A 20,546-nucleotide genomic window follows, 5' to 3' on the forward strand; every position below is an offset into this window, starting at 1 on the left:
GCCGGGCCGGGCGGCGGGGCGCGGCCGCAGGAGGGCTCGGGGCCAGCAGCGTGGGGATGCGCTTTGCCTGGTGCCGGCCGGCTGCTCGGGCCCGGTGTGGCAGGGCCGGGGTGGGTGTGCAGCCCCCGGCTGGAGCCGCAGCCAGTGGCACGGGAGGGGAGAGCTCCGTGAGCGGTGCCGTGCCCACTGCCGGCCCGGGTCGTGGCGGAGGAGCCGTGCCCTCTCCTCAGCGTGCCGGCTCCAGGGCTGGCCGTGCTGCCTCAGGACGAGAGGGCACAGTTCTTGGGCTGTGCCTGGGGAGGTTCAGGTTGGGCGTTACGAAGAATTTCTACGCAAAAAGGGCGGTTGGACGGTGGAATGCGCTGCCCAGGAGGTGGTGGAGTCATGTCTGTAAACTGGACGTGGCACTCAGTGCCGTGGTCTACTTGACACAGCGGTGTTCGGTCAGAAGTTGGACTCCATGGTCTCAGAGGTCTTTTCTAACCTAAGTGGTTTTGTGACTCTGTGTGCCACCATGACCCCCGCAGGCAGCTGTGAAATACCGAGGGTGTAGACCTAAAATGCTTTTGCTGGGATCCCCTGTAGCCAGGTTTGCTTCTGTGGGAAGGTGGACGTACCTTGCCACACTCCGTTTCCTCCCAAGGGAGGAGTGAGCTGTGGCGTTTTGAGGGAAGAGCTGTGCTCACGACATTGAGCACATTTCAGCAGTGTGTCGCTCCTGTGGCTTTCAGGCAGACACTGTCAGGTGGAACAGGGAGCCCAGCCTCCTGCCTGCCTGGGGAAGACAAGCTGTGCACTTGGAAAGGTCAGTCCTGTGGCAGTCAGTTGTTAGATGACCTCCCAGGGAGGCTGCCCCTTCTGAGGGCAAGCACTTGCTGGCAGGTGGAAGCACTGCGGGAAGGACAAAGCTGTCTTTCTTCACATTGCCTGACCTGCACCTGGTAGTTCCTAGGAGCATATATTCTCTAAGCAGTTTTCTCAAGCCCTTGAGGTTCTTTGACTCTGTTCTGATGCCCTTCCGCAAAGTAGTTATTTTGTTAGCATGCTAATATAGAGAGGTGTTATTTTTTAAGCTGTAAAAAACATGAGGGATCATAAGATCTTTTTTTTCTTCCTGTATCAGAGCTTATCAGGTTGTAGAATCATTGTACTCAATGTCTCTTCTTTCTGTAAAAGAAGTTGCTTAAAAGAGTTCTGGTTGTGTTTAATGATGCGGAAAGAAATGTCTCTGCAGCAGCAAATTCCTTTTCTTGGTCAGCTGTGGTCTTTTTCAGTCTTGGGTTGAATATTCTACAGGAACCTGTTTTACAGTGTGAACTTGTGTTTACAGTGCAAAAGTTGCATGCTGTGAATGACTTTATATTGTTGCTATGTAGTAATAACCTATATCTATTATATCACGTTTGAACAGAATTTATGTTCTGGCTTTATCTCCTCTCTAATGATAAAGTCTGTGGGCTGTTATTTGTGTGTAGGTTCCAGTTCCTTGCCTTGTGCTCTCTTAGCAATGTTATTTTTTGTTGCTGTTCTTTTAATCAAAACTTAATATCAACGTGTTTCAGTTTACTCCTGCTCATTTTTTAACCTTCTACAGTTTCTTGTAACTCATGGCTGTGCTCATAAGACGATAATTTTCCCCATTCAATTGTGTTGTCAGTCTTTCCAGTGAAAACCTTGTTTCTCTGTCCTTGTGGCTGGAATAACTCACACAAAGGCATTGCCCATCATTTTATCTGTAGATTTTTTTCCTAAAAGTGAGATAACACAAAGATTTTTATTTATAGGTCTGATGGGGAGCTACAGGAGCTTGCAATACTTGGGTTACTGATTCTGCCAGCTTGTTCTATATCTGCACAGCTCCAAAAATAAGTGGTCTCGTTTCCAAATTATTTTCATGCTGTCAGAACAACTGTGGGAGTGGGCACGCTTGGTTAGCAGCCCTGTGCATGCCAAGGAGCAAACAGGGATTCCTGCTGCACTTCAAGAGGCAGCAGATCCATCTGAAGGGTGGCCCATCTTAACAGGCCAGTGCTGAGATCTTGTTTCTGACCATTCTTATAAAAACTATCCTGGTAGTCGAGCAGCTTTTTTTCTGCTTCAGTGTGCAACCCGGGTTCTCTGTAACTCCTGGGGTGCTTTTGTCCAAGAGAAGTTGAATCTGATCAAAATACTTTGAGTTTGCTTATTGCAGTGTCTGCTGACACTTGTCAGTGGTGGCATACTGCAGGTAGCAGAGTTGCTCAGAGACAAGGCAGGGTGAGAGTGTGCATAAACAATGAGCAAAACACAACTGAAACTAGGCTAGGATATTAAAGAGGCTCAAAAGCTGCTTTATTCTGTTCTCTGATAAAGACAAATCTAAAGCAGATCTAAAATGCTCTGGCCCTGGGTCACTTTAACTGTCAGGCCTTAGGCTGTGCAGGAGATGTGCACTATCTTTTTTTTTTTAAGATTCATAATGGCTTGTGAAGAGAGCTTTTCAGAATAACAGAGGGATAGAAAATAGATGGTAAAAAAAATAGATGGTAACAGTGTTCCAGTCCATTTTTCTGTGGGAAACACGAGCCTTCTTTTCTTTCCCTTATGCACTCTTTCCCTGCCTAGCGCAGGTCAAGCAGCTCTAGAAGCTGCCATTAAGAAGCTGCTCCACTCTGCTGGGTCCATGTACAGTGGAGAACAGTCATGTTACAGTCATTGTACATTTCTTTGTCTCTAGGACTGCCTGTAATTGTGAGCCCTGGGGCATCTGGCACAGTACAAGTGTCTCTGATGGCTTCCCCTGCTTGCTGAGCTGGTACGAGTTATGCCAGTGAAGGTAACCTGCTCAAGCTCTGTCCTGGAGCAGGAGAGGGTGGCTTGCATAGCTCTGCCAGCAAATCTCTCCCAGGATCAGCCTGGCTTTGTTGTTTTCCACATCCTGTCATTGAAATACCATTGCACCCAACCTTCAATATATGACAGTCCCTGAAGTGTTCATGCACTGTCTAAAGTGATTTGCAGTGCAGCACATCTGAGCAGACAGTACACAAGCCATATCATTTTGGTATCTAAAAGCTCTCCTGGAATGTTAAGTACTCTAATTTTCTTTGACTGCTCTAAGTTATTTCCTCTTATCCTAAGAAGAATGCATCTTCAACCTCAGCAGAACATCTTTCTCAATTAATTGTTTGACCTCTTTTTTTGAGCACTAACTTGATGGTATGATTGTAATTCGTAAGTTAAGTAGGCTCTTGTTGTCAAGAATATGAAAACCCCTATAAGATATCTACATTTGTGAAGTTGAGCTTTGATCTTGTTTAATTGGAAGGGCCAGTCATTAATTCTTCTGTTGAGGCAGAACACACTTTCAGGAGAGGGGGATTAGGAGTGTAAGAGTGAGCTGGGCTCTGCAGGAAGCAGTTCAGTCCTCACACTTCTCAGTTTTGGTCTTGCTCATTAAAACGTTGCAAATTAATAGAATTAACATATGTGACTTCTGCTTTTAAAAGCTATGAGGTGCAAAATCACTCTTCACAAATTGTTTTCTGGATGACTCAACTGAATGCCATCCCAAAGGAATTAGGCATTTAGAGTGGGTGCAGTAGGTGAAGTTGGAGTGGAAGGTGCAGCATGGTGTGCCGTGTTTCTAATGGGAAAAAAAAAAATACAGAAGTTACAGAGCAGTAACAGTATCTTGCACAATGCAATCTCTTAAGCATATTTCTTAAACTCCTTTGTGTCTAAATTTGTGAGTTTTTATCAATCCATGTCAATAATACAGTGCCACACAGTGACATGAGCCCCTGACATTGCTGGTAACAGCTTCATCCTGCTGTTGTGGGTGAAAACTGAGCATCTTCCTGGCCTTGTTGGGCCAGGGATCCCAGTGGCCATAGGGAAGGTTGTGCAGCTGCTGTGTTACTGCTGTGCACGTCCTTTGGATTTTTCAGTGTGTTCCCTGGAGCTCTTTGATGTTCTTCCACTTCCCCCAGCTGTGTGAGGTGTGTGGGTAATGCCTGCTTCAACGGCGCCTTCACGGATGCTTGGATACATTTGGCACTTCTACTTGTCTAGACACACTAATGCTCTTTTTGGCTTATTTGACTCTGCAGATGAATTCAGGTCCTCTGGTTCAGTTAAGCACCAACAATTCCTGATCTTTGGGGTGATTATACAGTGTGGTTTATGCTGTAGAGTTCAACTGCAAAATAGTTAGTGTGAAACTTAACTTCACTGTCTGACTGGCTGCAAGTCTTTTTCTGATAATTTGCTTCTGAGCTACATTATCTGCAAGTCACTGAAAGCTTGTCTTGTATTTTTGTCCTCTGTCTTTTCCCCTCTCTTATTTAGCTTGTTTGTTGTTCTTCCCTTGGGTCACCGTTCTTTGTAAATGCAGATTTTGGCTTCTCACAGTAATTAGGGCATGAGGTCTGACTTCTCTGTTCTGTGAAAATGCAGATGTGCTGTGCATTGCATGAGAAACGAAGGTTTTTTCACTGTAACTCTTCTCAGGAGTGAGTTCAAATACTGATGATGTTATCCTGCTTAGGTAGCAGTTTAGTACAGCAAAGAGCTGTGTATTATGCCAGACAGATGTAGGTACACAGGTTGTGAAAAGTTAACTGTGCTAGAGGGACCCCCTTGAGAATCATGCTTTGCTCAGAAGCCTGGCAAAATTTCAGCGTGGTACCTTTGTCAATTGACTTGCTTTGTAGCACAATGCCCCAGGATATTAAATATTATTTCAAAGTAGTGCTGTTTATTGAGGCTAATGGAAGTGCTTGTTACTTAATAAGTGATTTCTGAGTTGAGTGTAAATTGTGAAGAGTTGAGGAAGAGCCAAAGGGCTCTTTGGTAGGCCTGAGAGCAGGAGCTGAAAGCTCACCAGAACATGGTGATTGAATCCCTTAAGGATCACAGATTTGGATAGGAAGGGACTGCTGGGGATTGTCAGATTTAGCCCTCCTTTTCAATTCAGGCTTCATGACACTGTCTCTCATTGGATTTTGAATATCTTCCATCATGGGGACTTAAAAACTTCTCAGGGCCATCAGTTCCAGTGCTTGATCACTCTCAGTTTACAAAACAAAAACAACAGCATTAAAAAACCCCAACAACTTCAAGCAAACAAACAAAACAAAACCCCATAAAATGCTTAAATGGCATTTCTTATACTTCAGTTTGTGTCAGCTGCCTCTTGTCCTTTCATTGTGTACACTGAGTAAACTCCGGTTCAGTTTTTACATCCCCCCCACCCCCTTTTCTACCCCATCAGATTTTTTTTTTTGGAAGTAGATATTTTTGGGGAGAAATGCTTCTGGTTTTGAAGCTGGCAGTTATATTTGCTGCAAGGTTGTGTGACACTGGGACAAGAGCAAATACTTGAAATTCTGCAACAGTGATGTGGACTTCTAGGAATGGATAATAAGTAATTAAATATTTACCTTCCTAATCATTTGATTGTGGCTTCAAAGTAAATGGCATGTAGTAATTCCTTTTGATATTTCAGCTGAGTAAGTCCAGCAATGTACTGAACTTTGTCTGTCAAAAAATAGAATGTCTTGCTGTGACCTGCAAGCACTTTCCCACTAGGATTGTTTCTGATTTCAGAAGTATTTGCTCTGAGTTTTTCAATACCGTAGTAGGGGTATTTTCCTTCATTTGTAGTTCTGAGATTGTTTTCCTGTTAATAACTGTTCACAAGTGTCAGCCAAGCAGTTTTGCAGTATGTGTCAGCCTGAAATTTAGGTGTGGACTGTTCATTTTGGGGCTGTAATGACCTTGCTCTGAAGGAGAACTGGGAATGAGTGGCAGCTTTGTCTCCAGCTCCCACTTACATGGAGAGCAGTGCAGTCATGAGAAGTGATTATCTTTTACCTCTGCTAGTAGCTTCCTCATTTCTCCTTCCAGAAGGAGATGGTGCTTATTTATTTGTTTTCCTGTTTGAGAAAAATGTCTTTTTCTTAATGAGCAGTGTAGTCACACAGAGCAATGCCTGTTTCTTTGATTTGTTTTGACAATTTAAATGTGTTGAGGTAAGTCCTCGCTGACTAACTCACATATCATTTTAAATCAATGCAAGTATCTTCTTAGCAGTAAAAGCATGGTGGGATCCAACTGGGAATGCTTCAGAAGATGTTCCTGTGGAGCCACTGGAACATTTTCAGGCTTGTGTTGCCTTCTCATTGTCAGAGTTCACTGTATGTGTTGGAGCTGATGGAGTCAGCTGCAAGGCTTTTCATTGTGAGAGGCTGTTCCAGCTGCCTTGGCCAAGGGCAGCAATTGTATTCCCTCAAGGAAAACTCTCCTTGACTCTTAATTTTTGCTCTCCTCCTTGCCTTCAACCTTGGTTGTTCTGCTTTCACGGGTGTGAAGAGCATGAGAGGAGAGCAGTTTATAAAGCTAACATCACGTCTTTCTTTGTGGAAATCCTTCCTATGCATACTAGAGTAGACTTGGCAGACACATTTGAATTCAGTTAAGGTCTTTAAATATTTTGGAGCTATAGATCCATATGGTGTGATGTTCAACAAATTAATGTAAATATCTATGTGATGACTGGCTGTAGATAGTGGGATGCAAAACACTCCACACTGAAGTTTTCATTAGCTGAAGTAGATGTGTTTTTTCTGGACAGATCTATATTTTAAATAGAACTGACTTAATTTGTCTAACCTTTTGTGACTCGACTTTTTTTTTTCTCTTTTTTTATGGTGGAAATCATGGTAATGGTTATGCAACATACTCATTCATATTCTGTGCTTAATTAATCACAACAGTGAACATTTCTTTTTTTTTTTTCCCCTACAGAAAAAGATGGCAAAGCCTTTCATCCAACATATGAAGAAAAACTCAAACTTGTGGCACTGCACAAGCAGGTTCTGCTGGGACCTTACAACCCTGACACTTGCCCTGAAGTTGGATTCTTTGATGTGCTGGGCAATGATAGAAGGTAAAAGGGCTGGTGCTTTTGTTGGTCTTAACTCTGCTCTTCCTGTGAGGAGATAACCCACACACTTGTAGAAATTGGATGATGTTATCTCAAGTGTCTGTGCTAGTGGAAAGTGAAAGTGGCCTCTTCAAATACATGTAAGAAGTGTGAGTCACAGTTCAGTACAGGAACTAACAGAAGATTATTGGGTGGTTGTTTTTTTTTCAACCACACTGAAGCTGCTCTGCTGACAGTCCAGTTTCTCATAGCAGTTTAAGATGCATTAATGTGCAGGCCCATCTTTCATTCAAACTCCACACCATGGCTACAGCAGGCCAAGGCTTTTGCCAGTGGTAGAAGCATTCATCACAGCTTGTTCCTAACACCAAAGCTAATTTCTGAAGTCAGAAAATTAAAACCTGATGCATTCAAACGCTGGGTAAATCTTTTATGAGACCTGGGAAGTCTCAGGTATGTCTCTTGTGTTGCTTGCAGCTCAGGCTGCACTTCTCATGTTCATTGTAGCTCTTTTTGGTGTTCTAGACTGGAGGCAATGTGCCATACTGCAGTCGTTTTTCTGAGGTAGACCCAGTGCACTACTTTTGCACAAAAGGATGTAGCTTTTCTTAGAAAGAGCAAGGCTGTGTCTTTCAAATAACTGAAGTGCTATAATCAATAGTTGTTACCATATTTGTTCATTCAGGAAAATGTATACTTTTTGTCTACAAACGAGAGTGGAAGGAGGTTAAAAAATACTTCAGCTTCTCTTTCACTGGGAAGTTTTTTGACATAGCTCAGAATTCAAAGTAGGGTTGATGGGATGTATGAAGTTTCATGTAAGAGCTGAGTTATGTCTATTTGAAAGACAGAAGAAAAGAGAACATTGTGCAGGCAGAAGAGAACATTGTACTGTCTTTGGGAAGAAGTTGTTGGTTCTCTGAAACTGCAAATGATAATTTTTGGTTCCTGGTCTTTCAACTTTTTTTTTTTTTATTTGCTGGGCTGTCAGCACTCACTACTGGCTTAAAAAGAGTTGAGTCTGTTATTTCAGCTGAATTCTCTCTCTCAGGAAGGAATGGGCCGCCCTTGGAAACATGTCAAAGCAAAAAGCTATGACAGAATTTGTCAAGCTCCTACATAGGTGCTGCCACTTGTTCTCAACGTATGTCACTTCCCACAAGATAGAGAAAGAAGAGCAAGAAAAGAAAAGGTAACATTTGGTTGCTTTGGTGTTGGCAGCTATGGAGTGTGTGTAACTCTTGGCCTGGGGACAGTATCACAGCCAGCTTAGGTTGGAGTTGTCTTGGGAAGGGAAATGCTTGAAATGTAGGTGGTTGTGGTACCATTTGATCTCTTTAAGCCTTTTTACTTTGCCAGTAATGGGTGGTTTTTTAGGAGTTTTAAGAATTTTGTTTATACTGTCATCTGCTTTAGAAGAAATGCTTCACAAAATGTCTATCCCAATATGTCTGTGGACTAAATATACAGAGAATATTAAATTGTCAGTTTTAAACTTCTCTGCTAATATGGGTTAGCAGCTTGATAAAGGCTGCCTTATTATTGTTTCCAGGTGTGATTATTAAGCCATAGTATCCACATCATTACTGAACATGTGTGAAAGCTTGGAAGATGTGCTTAAAGCTTCCAGGCAATTTTTTCTGCAATGCAGGTGGCATAGTAACAGGTTAGCATGACTATCAAATTGTAACACAGAATTTACCCTTGTCATGCTGCTGAGTGCAATAAAACTCTGCAATAATCTGATTAATTTTTTTGTGTGTCCAGTAAGACACTCCTCCAGGCCAATTTAAGTGTGAGGGGATGGTGCCAGACAAAAAGCCTCGCTGGGCAGGCAAAAGGCAGGTTACAGCATGTTGAACATAACTCATGCTAGGATTGTAGGAATGCAGTAACTCATTCTAGGATTGTAGGAATGCAGTAACTCATGCTGGGGTTGTAGGAGTGCTGAAATGGCTTATGGAGTGGATGTTGCAGGAGAGAAGAGGAGGAGCGAAGGCGGCGCGAGGAGGAGGAGCGGGAGCGGCTACAAAAGGAAGAAGAAAAACGGAGGCGAGAAGAGGAGGAGAGGCTGAGAAGGGAAGAGGAGGAGAGGAGGAGAATAGAGGAGGAACGGCTTCGGATGGAACAGCAGAAGTGAGTAGTGGAAACAACCCTTAAAAGAAAGCAACTGCCTTGCATTTGAGGCAATTACATACTTCGAATATACAGTTCTAATTGTATTCCATTGTTCCCATCACATCCAGATGCTGAAAACACACATCTGGCTTTGCACATGTAATATTTAAGAGAATGGTAAAGCTGTTCCACATCTATTTTCCACCATCAGAATGTCTTTGCAGGGGGTGTCTCTGAAGTAGACCCAATGCTTGCTATGCAGTGGTTTTGAGAAGGGAGCAAATAATTAAACCACAAGTTTTGCTGCTTGTTTAACCTGGTGAGAGCCAGAGGAGGGTAAGAGACAGATGTAAATTTATATATGCATTATAAAGTGTTGCACAGTGCTAAGTAACACGAAGTGTGGTATGCCTTGAAGTTGGGAGGGTTTTTCACATGAATGGGAGTTGTGTATTAAGTGGTCATAGCAGGTTACAGAGGCAAAAACTTTAGACAGAAAAGGAATGTGGGTACCAAGTGTATCTAAAGTGGTCATAGTTTGCTGAAAAGCAGTAAATCTTGCTCTTTGTGATATTAGACTAGATTAGACCAGTCTAATACTGGTGCTTTAGAATGTGAATTTTGGGAATGGAGGAAGAGTGAGAAGGAAATAATTTTTCTTGCAGTTGTGTGATACTTCTTCCTTCCTCTGAAACACTGATAGTTGGTGACTGATGGACATAACATGAGACAGGCCCGTGATCTTTCTTGTCATTTAGCCATAGGATTTTTGTTAGTTCTATAGAGAGAGGAGAAAAACAGCCTGTGTATATGTAACCCATGTGTTCCTCCTGAATTTTCAGCAGTTGAGTTTACTGGAGATGCAGATGCCCCATCTGGCAGCACTTTTTTTGTTGTTGTTCCTGAATTAGGCCACTGTCAGTCATGTTTCTTGTATTTGTTTGCATACTGACCAGGAAAACTGAGATAGTTATGTGGAGTGTTTTTCTTAGATTCACCAAAAAGCATTGGTGTGCTGTGCCACAGCAGGTTTGTTCCTACCAATACTTATAGAAGGTCTGCTGGAAGGATGGTTTCTGGAAAAAGGCATATGTGCGTTTTTTCCTTTGCTTGTTTGAGAAATTCAGTCATGTGGGTTTTGTGTAGCACTGCCTCTTTATCAGACTACAGATAGAAATTATGTAAGAGCTCTTGTTTTACCATTGGATGTTTCCAAACAATGAGTAGAAAACATTGCTCCCTTCTTTATGTTCTCAGCGGATTTTTGGGCAAAACTCACATCTGCCTTAGCTCTGGGTTCTCGTCCATTACGTCGCTTCATTTTAGTTGGGTTTTGCAGAATGGCACTAAGTGCTGTAAGTGGCCTCAAAGGCAGCTGAGTGCAGGGGCTGCCCAGAGGCTGGGCTGTGCTGAGGCTGTGTGTGCTGTGCAGGCAGCAGATCATGGCAGCGCTGAACTCGCAGACGGCCGTGCAGTTCCAGCAGTACGCGGCCCAGCAGTACCCGGGCAACTTCGAGCAGCAGCAGATCCTCATCCGCCAGCTCCAGGAGCAGCACTACCAGCAGTACATGCAGCAGCTCTACCAGGTCCAGCTGGCACAGCAGCAGGTATGCCTGGGGAACCTGGCCTTTGTGTCCCAGGCTGTCACTGGGGAACGTGGGCTTTGTGTCCCAGGGTTTCACTGGGAACGTGGGCTTTGTGTCTCAGGCTATCCCTTGGGAACCTGGCCTTTGTGTCCCTTGGGAACCTGGCCTTTGTGTCCCAGGGTTTCACTAGGAATGTGGGCTTTGTGACCCAGGCTGTCCCTTGGGAACCTGGCCTTTGTGTCCCTTGGGAACCCAGCCTTTGTGTCCTTGAGGAACACGGCCATTGTGTCCCAGGCTGTCACTGGGATACATTAACAGTCTGCTGTTATCTCCTTGGAAAGATAATTGCCGCAGGGAGAGCTACCCTGCTAGTGACTAATGCTGCTTCAGATTCACACACCAAAGCCCCTTTATTTGTTTCATCTTTTTGGAGTAGTTTTCTGAAGCAGCTGTTAATTAAGAAAACACTAAGCATTCTTTGCTAATGACTTGGTTCAATATTATTGTTGGAGATGAAATGTGAGCTGCTCTGCTGCAGCGTTGGTGATGTGTGTGTGTAATTTAATGACACCCCAGTGCATCTGAGCATGAACAGAGCTCTCCAGGTGACTCTCCTGGAGATCAGTGCAGAGCAGCAGGCTGTGGTCAGCCCTGTGTTTCTAGCTGAGCACGCCTATGCAGCACTGTAGCATCTCTGCTGGGTTGCAGGTTGCTCCTCCCTGCCAGCCTGAGCACTGCTGACTTCTCTCTCCTTCTGCACCTATTGCCTGACTTCATCACATACTAATACCTGATGAAATTGCTTGCCTGCAATAAGCTGCTCGTGATTTGGGTGGGAGGACAGACTGTAGCTGCCAGCCTGAGCTCTGTACTTGAGCTCAACACCTGAAGTTCAGTAACTGATTGCCTGTCAAGCCATTTGTATTTTGTGGAGGCTGATGCTTTCAGTAAAGAAATGTCCAAGGAAGGGAGTCATGTGAACCTCATGAAGTTCAGTGGGTCAAGTGAGGGTACTCCCCAGTATCAGTACAGTCTTGGGGTGAATGAGTTGAGAGCTGTCCTGGTGGGTGAAACACTGAGTATGAGCTGGCAGTGGACTTCTGCAGCTCAGGAAGTCATTTATATCCTGGGATGCAGGAAAATAAGTGTGGCCAGAAGGTTGAGGAAGAGAGATGATTCTCCCCCTCTGCTCTGCTCTCATGACACCCCAGCTGCAGTGCTGCATCCAGCTCTGGGGTCCCCAGCATGAGAAGGATGTGGAGCAAGTCCAGAGGAGGCCACGAAGATGTTCAGAGGGCTGAAGCACCTCTGCTGTGACAACAGGCTGAGGGAGCTGGGGCTGTGCAGCCTGGAGAAGAGAAGGCTCTGGGGAAACCTCACTGCAGCCCTTCAGTACCCAGAGGGGGTTTGTAAGAAAGTTCTTTTTACCAGGGCCTGGAGTGACAGGATGAGGGGCAAAGGTTTTCATCTGTGAGAGTGTAGGTCTAGATTGAACATAAGGAAGGCTCTTTTTTTACAGTGAGGGTGGTCAGCCACTGGCACAGGTTGCCCAGAGAAGCTGTGGGAGCCCCATCCCAGGAAGTGTTCATGGACAGGTTTGATGGAGCTTTGAGCAGCCTGGTCTAGTGGAAAGTGTCCATTCCCATGGCAGGGGTGTGGCTCTAGATATCTTTATAGGTCCCTTCTAAGCTCCCCACAACTGGATGGAGCTGAGGTGGTGTAGGAAAGTCAGACTTTCTGCCCTGTTATAATTACTCTTTGGGCTTCCCCCATGTAGTTTCTGTAACACTTCTGAGGAATACTTTATTTGGATGCCTGTGAGTCAGGTGCACTGGGATCTGTTGGTGCTGTTCTGCTTACAGATCAGCTTCTGATGCAATTAATCTTGGGAAAACTGTGTGCAACAGTTATTGATTTAGAAGTAGAAAAGTTCACACCACCTTTCAGTGCACAAAACTGCTGTAGTAGATAGTGAAATTTGGACAGCATCCATACAATTGGCTTAAATTTGAAATATTAACTGATATTTTTCTATATTGTCTTCACATTCCTGCAGGATACCTATATTCCATTTGCTCATCAAAATCTTGTGATTATTAGGTTATCCTTTAGAGTGACACTGTCACTTACATCTTTTCCCTGTCCCAACAAAAAAGCCTGTGTTGTCTCTCTGGGCTGGTAACAAGGGACAGGGAGATTCTCTGTTTGATTTATAAATTGGCAAGTAGCTAATAGACCTTCAATAGTCAGCTCTTTTTATACCTGGATGAGCTCAGGCTGGATGGAACCCTTCCAGCCAGAAAAAAACAAAAACAAAAACCCAAAAAAAACCACAAAAAAAACAAAAACAAAACAAAACAAAAAAAAAAAAAAAAAAAAAAAACAACCCCACACAACCAAACCAACCCAGCAAACAAGTCACCCTTCCAACTTTGATAGAAATGTTAGGAATTTTTAAATTTTTTAATTCAGAAATGAAAGTAATGAAAAACTTACATAGTTAAGTGCAAGAGTTTGTGTGCACCATCATTAATTTGAAAGTTGAATTTTTTTTGTTCAGGTTGTGTCCACCAGCCTAGAGCCAAGTGGTTTCACATCCCTTGGGACTGAGCAGATGTGCTGCTGCTGGTCTTTGGGGTCAAGCCCCCTTGTAGGCTGAAGGGGGAGGGTTTTTCTTTAAATTGTCTTTATGCCTTCTGCTGGAAGGTGTAAAACTGGCATCTTGGGAGGGTTTGGTTGTACTTGACTGAAATTCCTGTTGTTTTAGGCAGCCTTACAGAAGCAGCAGGATGCAGCGGTGGCAGCAACGGGGACACCCCTGACTACTGCATCAAAGGTGAACAGCCCTGCCCCAGGGGACACCCCATCCATCAATGGGCAGGCCAGTGCACATGCAGACAGCCCTGAAAAAGAGCTGGATCCAGAGGTGTTGGAAGAAGCACTGGAGAATGGACCAAAAGGTGGGACTAGCTGAATGTCTTAATTAAAAATAAATAACAAAAGCCTTTTTTAGGGTTCAAGTGTCTTAAGTAGGGTTGCTGTGGTTCTTTCTTTGGCTTTATTTGCCTGTGGAAAAGTTAGGTTTGGTTCCTGGGGCTGCTGTCTCTCATGAGAGGATAATATTGTATAGGCAAAGCTCAGCTTTGGGAGGAGAGGGAAAGAGGAGCATTTCAGCAAAGTTGATGGGATCCAGAACCTCCTGTCACTCTAGGCTTCAAGCAAAGGGGCATGAAAGTTCTAGCACAAAGCTGTTCTGAGCAGAAATACGCTGAGTTTTATTTGAGCTGGGTCAGAGCTGTTTAAAGATCCTCCCAGTGAAGGGTTCTGTGCAGTATGAAACTGTCACGTGTAGCAGTACATTTGCCTTCTGAGGCTTTTCTGCATAAGCACTGTTGCTTAAAATGTGCTGGGTGGGTGAACTGGTAACATTTAGTAGTGTTATAACTAAATTTGCACTGGTTCATGCATCTTTTCAGAGCTGAAACTTGCTGCTTCTGTTAAAAAAAATCACCTGGAAGCAACTTTAATGCTTGGGGCCCTCAAGTGCTCCTAAGGCACACACTTAAGTCTGCAGCATAAATAACTGAAACAAAGCCTAACTGGAGTGTTTCCTCCCCCGTCTCCAGATTCTGTCCCAGTGATTGCTGCCCCATCCATGTGGACACGACCCCAGATCAAAGACTTCAAGGAAAAAATCCGTCAGGACGCAGACTCTGTGATCACAGTGGGCCGAGGAGAAGTGGTTACAGTCAGAGTCCCAACTCATGAAGAGGGGTCTTACCTCTTTTGGGAGTTTGCTACAGACAATTATGACATTGGTTTTGGGGTGTATTTTGAATGGACAGACTCCCCTAATACTGCAGTCAGTGTGCATGTCAGCGAGTCCAGTGATGATGAGGAGGAAGAGGAAGGTAAGCACGCTAATGTGTGTAAACTGTCAGGGTTTGCTGTGGGGGAAACCCCACTGATGGTCTTGTGTAATCTCCTGCTTTCCCTGGCTTCCATCTGCCTGGAGTCATGTTTTCAATTTTGAATAACAACTGCAGTTCTGCAGGTAACTTCAGTCCCCTCTTTGGGTCACAGGCAGGCTGAAGCAGCTGAGGCTGGGGAAATCCTTTTCCTAAGTCAGCTGTTCAGTGAACTGAAACCCATGGTGTCACAGAGCACAGTGGATCTGCACTCTGAAACCTTGGGAACAATCTTTCTAGGGAGGAAGTTTCCTTGAGGCTGCAGCAAAACAGCCTCAGAGAGCAGATCCTGCTAGTGGCTGAGACACAGGTCACAGCCTCTGCCTGTGGAGGAGTTCAGCATACCATCACAAAAATGTCCAGCATACATCACAAAAATGTTTTGAAATGAGCATGTGGTTTGCTTGGAAGGAGCTGCCCTCACCTAGGAAGCAGTGGCTTTTTGGGAGCCACTGCCAAGTGATCTGTGCTGGTCAGTATGGCACATCAGTGGTGGGTGATTGTCACACTGAAAACCAAAGTTTGGCATCTCCACAAACTGACCTGGCTGTGCTGGGCAGATGGGTGTGGTGAGTTTTAATACCAAACTGCTAAAATCATGATAAAGTGAATATCCTTTCTGTTCCTTCTGGTATGGATCCCTGTGACTCCTCTCATTCCTAAACTAACAGAGAGGGCTTTGTCCCCTAGAGATTAGTCTGACTTTCTTTCATAAAGCATCACCCGTGTTCACTGACACCTCTTTTTTTCCCTTGCAGAAAATACTAGCAGTGAAGAAAAAGCCAAAAAGAATGCCAACAAGCCTCAGCTAGATGAAATAGTGCCTGTGTACAGACGAGACTGTCACGAAGAAGTGTATGCTGGCAGCCACCAGTACCCAGGGAGAGGAGTTTATCTTCTTAAATTTGACAACTCCTACTCTCTATGGAGGTCAAAAACAGTTTACTACAGAGTTTATTATACTAGATAAAGGTGTGGCTGTGTCTGAGGCTGGGCTGTGCAGAAGATGTCATTTTATTTGGAATTTTCTTCAAGCATAATGGATCCTTTTGAGTCTGTGTTTCATCCTGTCTGTATCTGTATGGTTTGTGTGAACTTTTAACAAGTAGACACTGGGATCTTCCTGCTCCATGACACTAATGCATATTGCATTGGGCTTAACACAGGATCTCCCTAACCTTTTTGGGGATTGGAGTCATTGGCTCCAGTGCTGAGGTCACATCCATTGCACTTGTTAAAGCCTCATGAAAAAGGGGGAGGGAGTTGCTGGCTCACTGGCTGGGTGATCTGACGTTTCCAGGTCTGGATGCCTTCAATGACTCGTTGATGGTTAATTTAAAGGTCCCATCAGTAACTGGTAGATTTGGATGCAGTTTGCTGTGTAGCAAGTTTCTCTTAACTGTAATTGAATGTCAGATTTTTTACACCATTAAAACTTGAAACTTTAAGTTTATGCAGTTTAGAAACAAGTTGTCTCACTTCTGTCCTCATCAAATAAGAAACATTCAGTTCCTTAAACCAGTGTAGTGTGCAAGACAAGGATGAACAACGTCCTGAAGGTACAGCAAATAACCTCTTCTGAAGGCACAACTGAATGGTGTTTAAAAGTACGTGTAACAAGAAGAACCTTAATCTCTGCCCCACTGATAACCCTAGAATAAAAGTCATATTTTGATGCAATTGGCTTTGAACAGGACACAGACTGCTCCTGAGTGTAATGGGGTTTTTAATGGGGTAGACTAAAAAAAAAATACAAGGCTACAAACTTGAAACCAGTTTTGTAAGACCAGAATATGCATCTGGAGAGCAGTCAGTCACTTTGGTAGAGTATAGGAGTTAATGTTGCACTAATGATGGAGATCACTGCCACTCCTTTTTAGTCTGAACTGGTGATAGTGGGGTGCAAACTTTCTGCTTTAATTCGTAGCTGTGGGCAGAAAGGCCAGGTGCACATACAGATGCTTAAGGTAGCTTTAATCTCAATTTCACATGGTCTGGTTGGGGCATTTTGTGTTTCTAAAGTGAAAAAACATGCAGGTGTCCCTTGGCTTGAGGCTGCAGTGAGAATGCGCTCCCCCAGAGCCCAGGGGTTGCAATAATGACTTGTGCCAGTGCTCTCTGCATGGGTGATGCACCTTGTTCTGAAAGGAAAGGGTTGCTGTGGGTCTCAGAGCAGTCAGGCTTCCATGGATCAGCTGCAGCATGTGCAGTTCCACAGCAAATGAAGCCGAGTTGGCAGGGTTTGTGTGAAGGTCAGTTTGTACATACATGATACTTTACTTTTCTCATACCAACCACGGAGATACTTCTCCTAGAGTGCTTAACTTGTCATCTTGCTTTTTGGGTCAGCAACACCGTACCAGCTTACAGCTAGTTAGTGCTGCTTTATCCAAAAACACTGTACAATGTTCTGCTCTTGTGTACATACAGTATATAAACCATGAATTTAGAAAGTACCTTGCTTTTAAAGAAAACTGTATTTAATGTAAAAAAAAAGAAAAACAGCAAAAAAAAAAAAACCTTTGAAAAAGGCAGGCACTAATATATTTCTTCTGGTCTTCAAATTACTTTTTTTTTTGTCCATACAAAAATGTTACAACTTCTTCCTTTAAGAATATCTGTTCTTGGGAGCGGTGTTTGTTGCTTTAAATGGCAGCACTTACTGTCATGTGTTGGATGCTAGAACTTCTACGTTTTCAGACTTTTTTTTATTGCCTCTGGCTGTTGATAGTACAGTACAAGTGCGATTTCAAGATACCTTGAGATAGTATTTAATCCTAATTAAAAGACATTTATCTGTAATGCTGTTGGCTTTTTATTAATTTGCAAACCTTGGCATTGCTGTGTATGGCTCTTGAGCTAAGATAAGCTTGTCATCACCTCTCTCATGTTCAGAGGTTCAGCACCCTGCTCACTCTCACTGTGGGCAGAGGCTGTGCCCAGGAATGTCTCTGGCTCACTGCATGGAAGGGCCCAGCTTGAGCTGCATCATCTCTTTGGGTTTTTTGTGGGCAGCAGAAGGGGTTGGATGTGGGCAGCTGAAACCTGCAAGCTCTCTCCTCCAAGAGTCCTGAAATCCCTCACCTGGAGGGCAGGAGACAGGACCATGCACGGTTTAGACTGGACAAGAAGGAAAGCAAGGACCTAGAGGCATAAAGGCAAGTCATGCTGAGGTTTGTGCCAGCCACTCTTTACTGCTTAGCTGCTGCTGCTGCTGCTGGTGAGCAGCTTATCCTGGAGCTGAGGCCAGGATGTGCCCCAGTTTGGTCCCAGAGTTCACCTGGGGAGCAGAATTCTCTTCAGAGAGAACAAAGCAAGTGCTGTGCTATGACAGCAAGATACTGAGAAGTTCAGTGTACCATAGTCTGGGTATGCTAAAGCTAATTTCACACCAAATGTGCAAGTGCATTGAAAACTAAAGAGTTACAGCAGCAAGCCTGCCCCAGCTGAGCCTATTTTACATGTCTGATGCATGTATAAATTCCCCTTTCCCCAGTTAGAAGGGAAGCACTGTGATCCTCACAGCTCCCTTCCACAGGAGTTACTATAAACACTTTATGCAATGAACAGAGTCACTGGCAGTGGCACCAGGTGACAACATCAGCAGCTTGACAAAGCTCAGTTCTGAGTACCCTGGCCCTTTGAGAAAAGCTAAAGAATTGTTAGAAAACATTGTTAGAACAGGTTCTTTGAGGCACTTTGGTGGGAGACAGCAAGGCAGGGTCTTCCTTGGCTCTGCTATCCCAGAAGGAGAAGCAGTGAGCTCTGAACAACTTCCTCATTAATCCACTTGTCTGCTCTGTGACATTATCCTTGCTTATCCCCTTTGCTGTCCTTCCCAGCCCTTGGCTTTGGGCACTTTCTGCCTTGTGCTTTGCCAGTCACAGATGAGAGGCTGTGGTTTAGAGCAGATTTTGAGGTAACTGTAGTGGGCAGGATCATCAAACTCTGCAGTCAAAGGGACAAATTTAAGGGCTGTGTCCCTGCTTTATTTGCCATGGAGATGTGCAAGTCCCTGTGCTACTGCTGGCCCCAAGCTCTGGGACAGCAGCTTGCCCCCACAGCTGGCTTCAGAGGGCAGGTTACAAATGTCAGCTGCCTGCTTTTAAAAAGCTCCATTGTTTAAAAAATTTGTAAACTCACACCACAGCTCCACCCTGGAAGATAAAGCAAGGCATGAAGTGCCATCCCAAATCTTTCCCTGAATGCTGCTCATCTGAGGCCTGCCCCTTGGACATCAAAAGTTTTACTGAAAGATCAGACTGGCTTAAAAAAATGCATTAAACTGCTTGGTCTAGTAGAGGTATAGGTATGGCATGCAATATAGATAAAAAGTTATAATTGGTATCCTAAAAATAAGAAACTTGCAAGGAATGAGGAAAAACAAGGCAACACTGGTTCTCTAGAATAAATTCTTCTCCCAGCCCTTGTTATTTTCATCTTGTGCCATCTCCATCATGCAGCTGGTGAGAAACCTGCTCCTTTCCTTTTACTCAGGGGGTCAGCACTGGCAAGGTTTGCTGGTGGTCAGATTTGGAGGAGTAATTCCCTATTTCAGCCTCCACTTCTCTGGGGTTTGGTGTTTTCCTTGGTGCTGGACTTCAGCTTTTGTGCAGAATTGTTTTAAGGAAGCAGCTGCTGGGTGATGGGCACTGCCCTCACCTGTCCTGCCAGCTGCTCTGTGCTCAGGCTCAGCAGGAGCCTTGATGTTTTATCCCTCCCAGTGCACTTGAGCAAAAATTCCCCTTGGCTGTGCTGCCCTGATGCAGGAGCAGGTCTGAGTGGAAAAAGCCAATTCCTCTGGCCTGGACAGTCAGTATGCCCATTGCAGTGGTTTGCACTGGGGGGTTGCAGCTCTCAAATCCCATCTCTCAGGCTGTGTAAAGCTTTGGGAAGTTGTTTGTAACCTGTGTCAGGACAGTCAGGATCGCAGAGCGAGCTCAGAGCACCCAGCAGAGTTTTGCTTGATGCTTGTTGAATTTGGCTCTGGCTTGAAGAGAACAGAGGTTTTTAGTGTTTGAAAGAAAGGAAAGTGACACTAAAGCTTGGATTGCTTCATGCCTAGGGAAAAGTGACTCCATGGAGGCCTGGTGATGGGAAGAACCGGGCAGGAAGCAGAATCAGCAGCCCCCAGGCAGTGCCCCAGGGCTGGGCTTTGCCCTGGCTCAGCAGAGCTCCAGGAGCATCCAGCACACAAACCCCCCCTGCCCCAGCCAGCCTCACCCCAGAAATGTCCCCTGTGGCCTGATGTGTCCCTCAGAGGGGAGTGGGGACCCACAAGCCTGCACCAGCCCCGGGTGGGCAGCACTGAGGAGGAGCAGCTTCCTTTTGCAGGCACCTTCTGCAGCTGGAGGCAAAGCTGGGCTCAGCAGGTCTGAGCAGGGTGCTCAGCCTGGCTGGGTGAATTTCCCCTGCGTGAGTAATCCTGTTTTCCTAAAGCCTCCTGACAAGATTTTTCCCTGGCAAATGCTCTCCTCGGGGTTCTTGTGCCAAAACTCACTTTTACAGGTAGGCTTTGGGTACTTTGGATAAACAGGGGCTGGGGGGGAGCTCCCCCTGCCAGAAAAAGTGACCCCACAAAGAGCCACTTTCTGCTGCCCTGGAGCCAGCCCAGGGGGACAGGGGCCAGGCTTCCCTTCCAGCCTGGCTGCTGGAACTTGCAGTGGCCACGAAGCAAAGGAAACCCAGGGAGAAGCAGGGAGCCATGGCATGGGCAGCCCCAGCAGGGCTGGCTGGGCTGGTGCTGCCAGCCTTGCCACAGCCCCTGCTGCTGGAGGATCCCCTGCCCTGTGCCAAGGGAAGGGCAAACACTGAAAACAGTGGAAAAAATTAAATATCCTGAGGCTCCAGTGTTGGCTTGCTGCATTTCTGTGCTTTTGGGGGGTAGTGTGTAACCTGCTGCTGTGGGAGAGCTGGGGCTTGCTCCCACTGTGCTGTGTGCTCCAG

General features: G+C 45.0%; 1 protein-coding gene across 2 annotated transcripts in view; it reads left to right on the forward strand.

Annotated features, from left to right (window-relative positions):
• The window catches only part of ACBD3 (acyl-CoA binding domain containing 3), a 40,109-nt gene extending 22,707 nt beyond the window's left edge, over positions 1-17,402 (forward strand). For both annotated transcript variants that reach the window (XM_039716977.1, XM_039716979.1), the window contains 7 exons: positions 6,790-6,931; positions 7,980-8,120; positions 8,906-9,064; positions 10,479-10,653; positions 13,400-13,592; positions 14,259-14,543; positions 15,359-17,402. In XM_039716977.1, the coding sequence (XP_039572911.1) occupies positions 6,790-6,931; positions 7,980-8,120; positions 8,906-9,064; positions 10,479-10,653; positions 13,400-13,592; positions 14,259-14,543; positions 15,359-15,570 (1,307 nt within the window). In that variant the 3' untranslated portion in view covers positions 15,571-17,402. The remainder of the gene's footprint in view (positions 1-6,789; positions 6,932-7,979; positions 8,121-8,905; positions 9,065-10,478; positions 10,654-13,399; positions 13,593-14,258; positions 14,544-15,358) is intronic.
• The last annotated feature ends 3,144 nt before the right edge of the window (positions 17,403-20,546 follow it).

This window comes from Passer montanus, unplaced genomic scaffold (assembly GCF_014805655.1).
Source record: "Passer montanus isolate IOZ18808 unplaced genomic scaffold, ASM1480565v1 scaffold37, whole genome shotgun sequence".
NCBI lineage: Eukaryota > Metazoa > Chordata > Aves > Passeriformes > Passeridae > Passer > Passer montanus.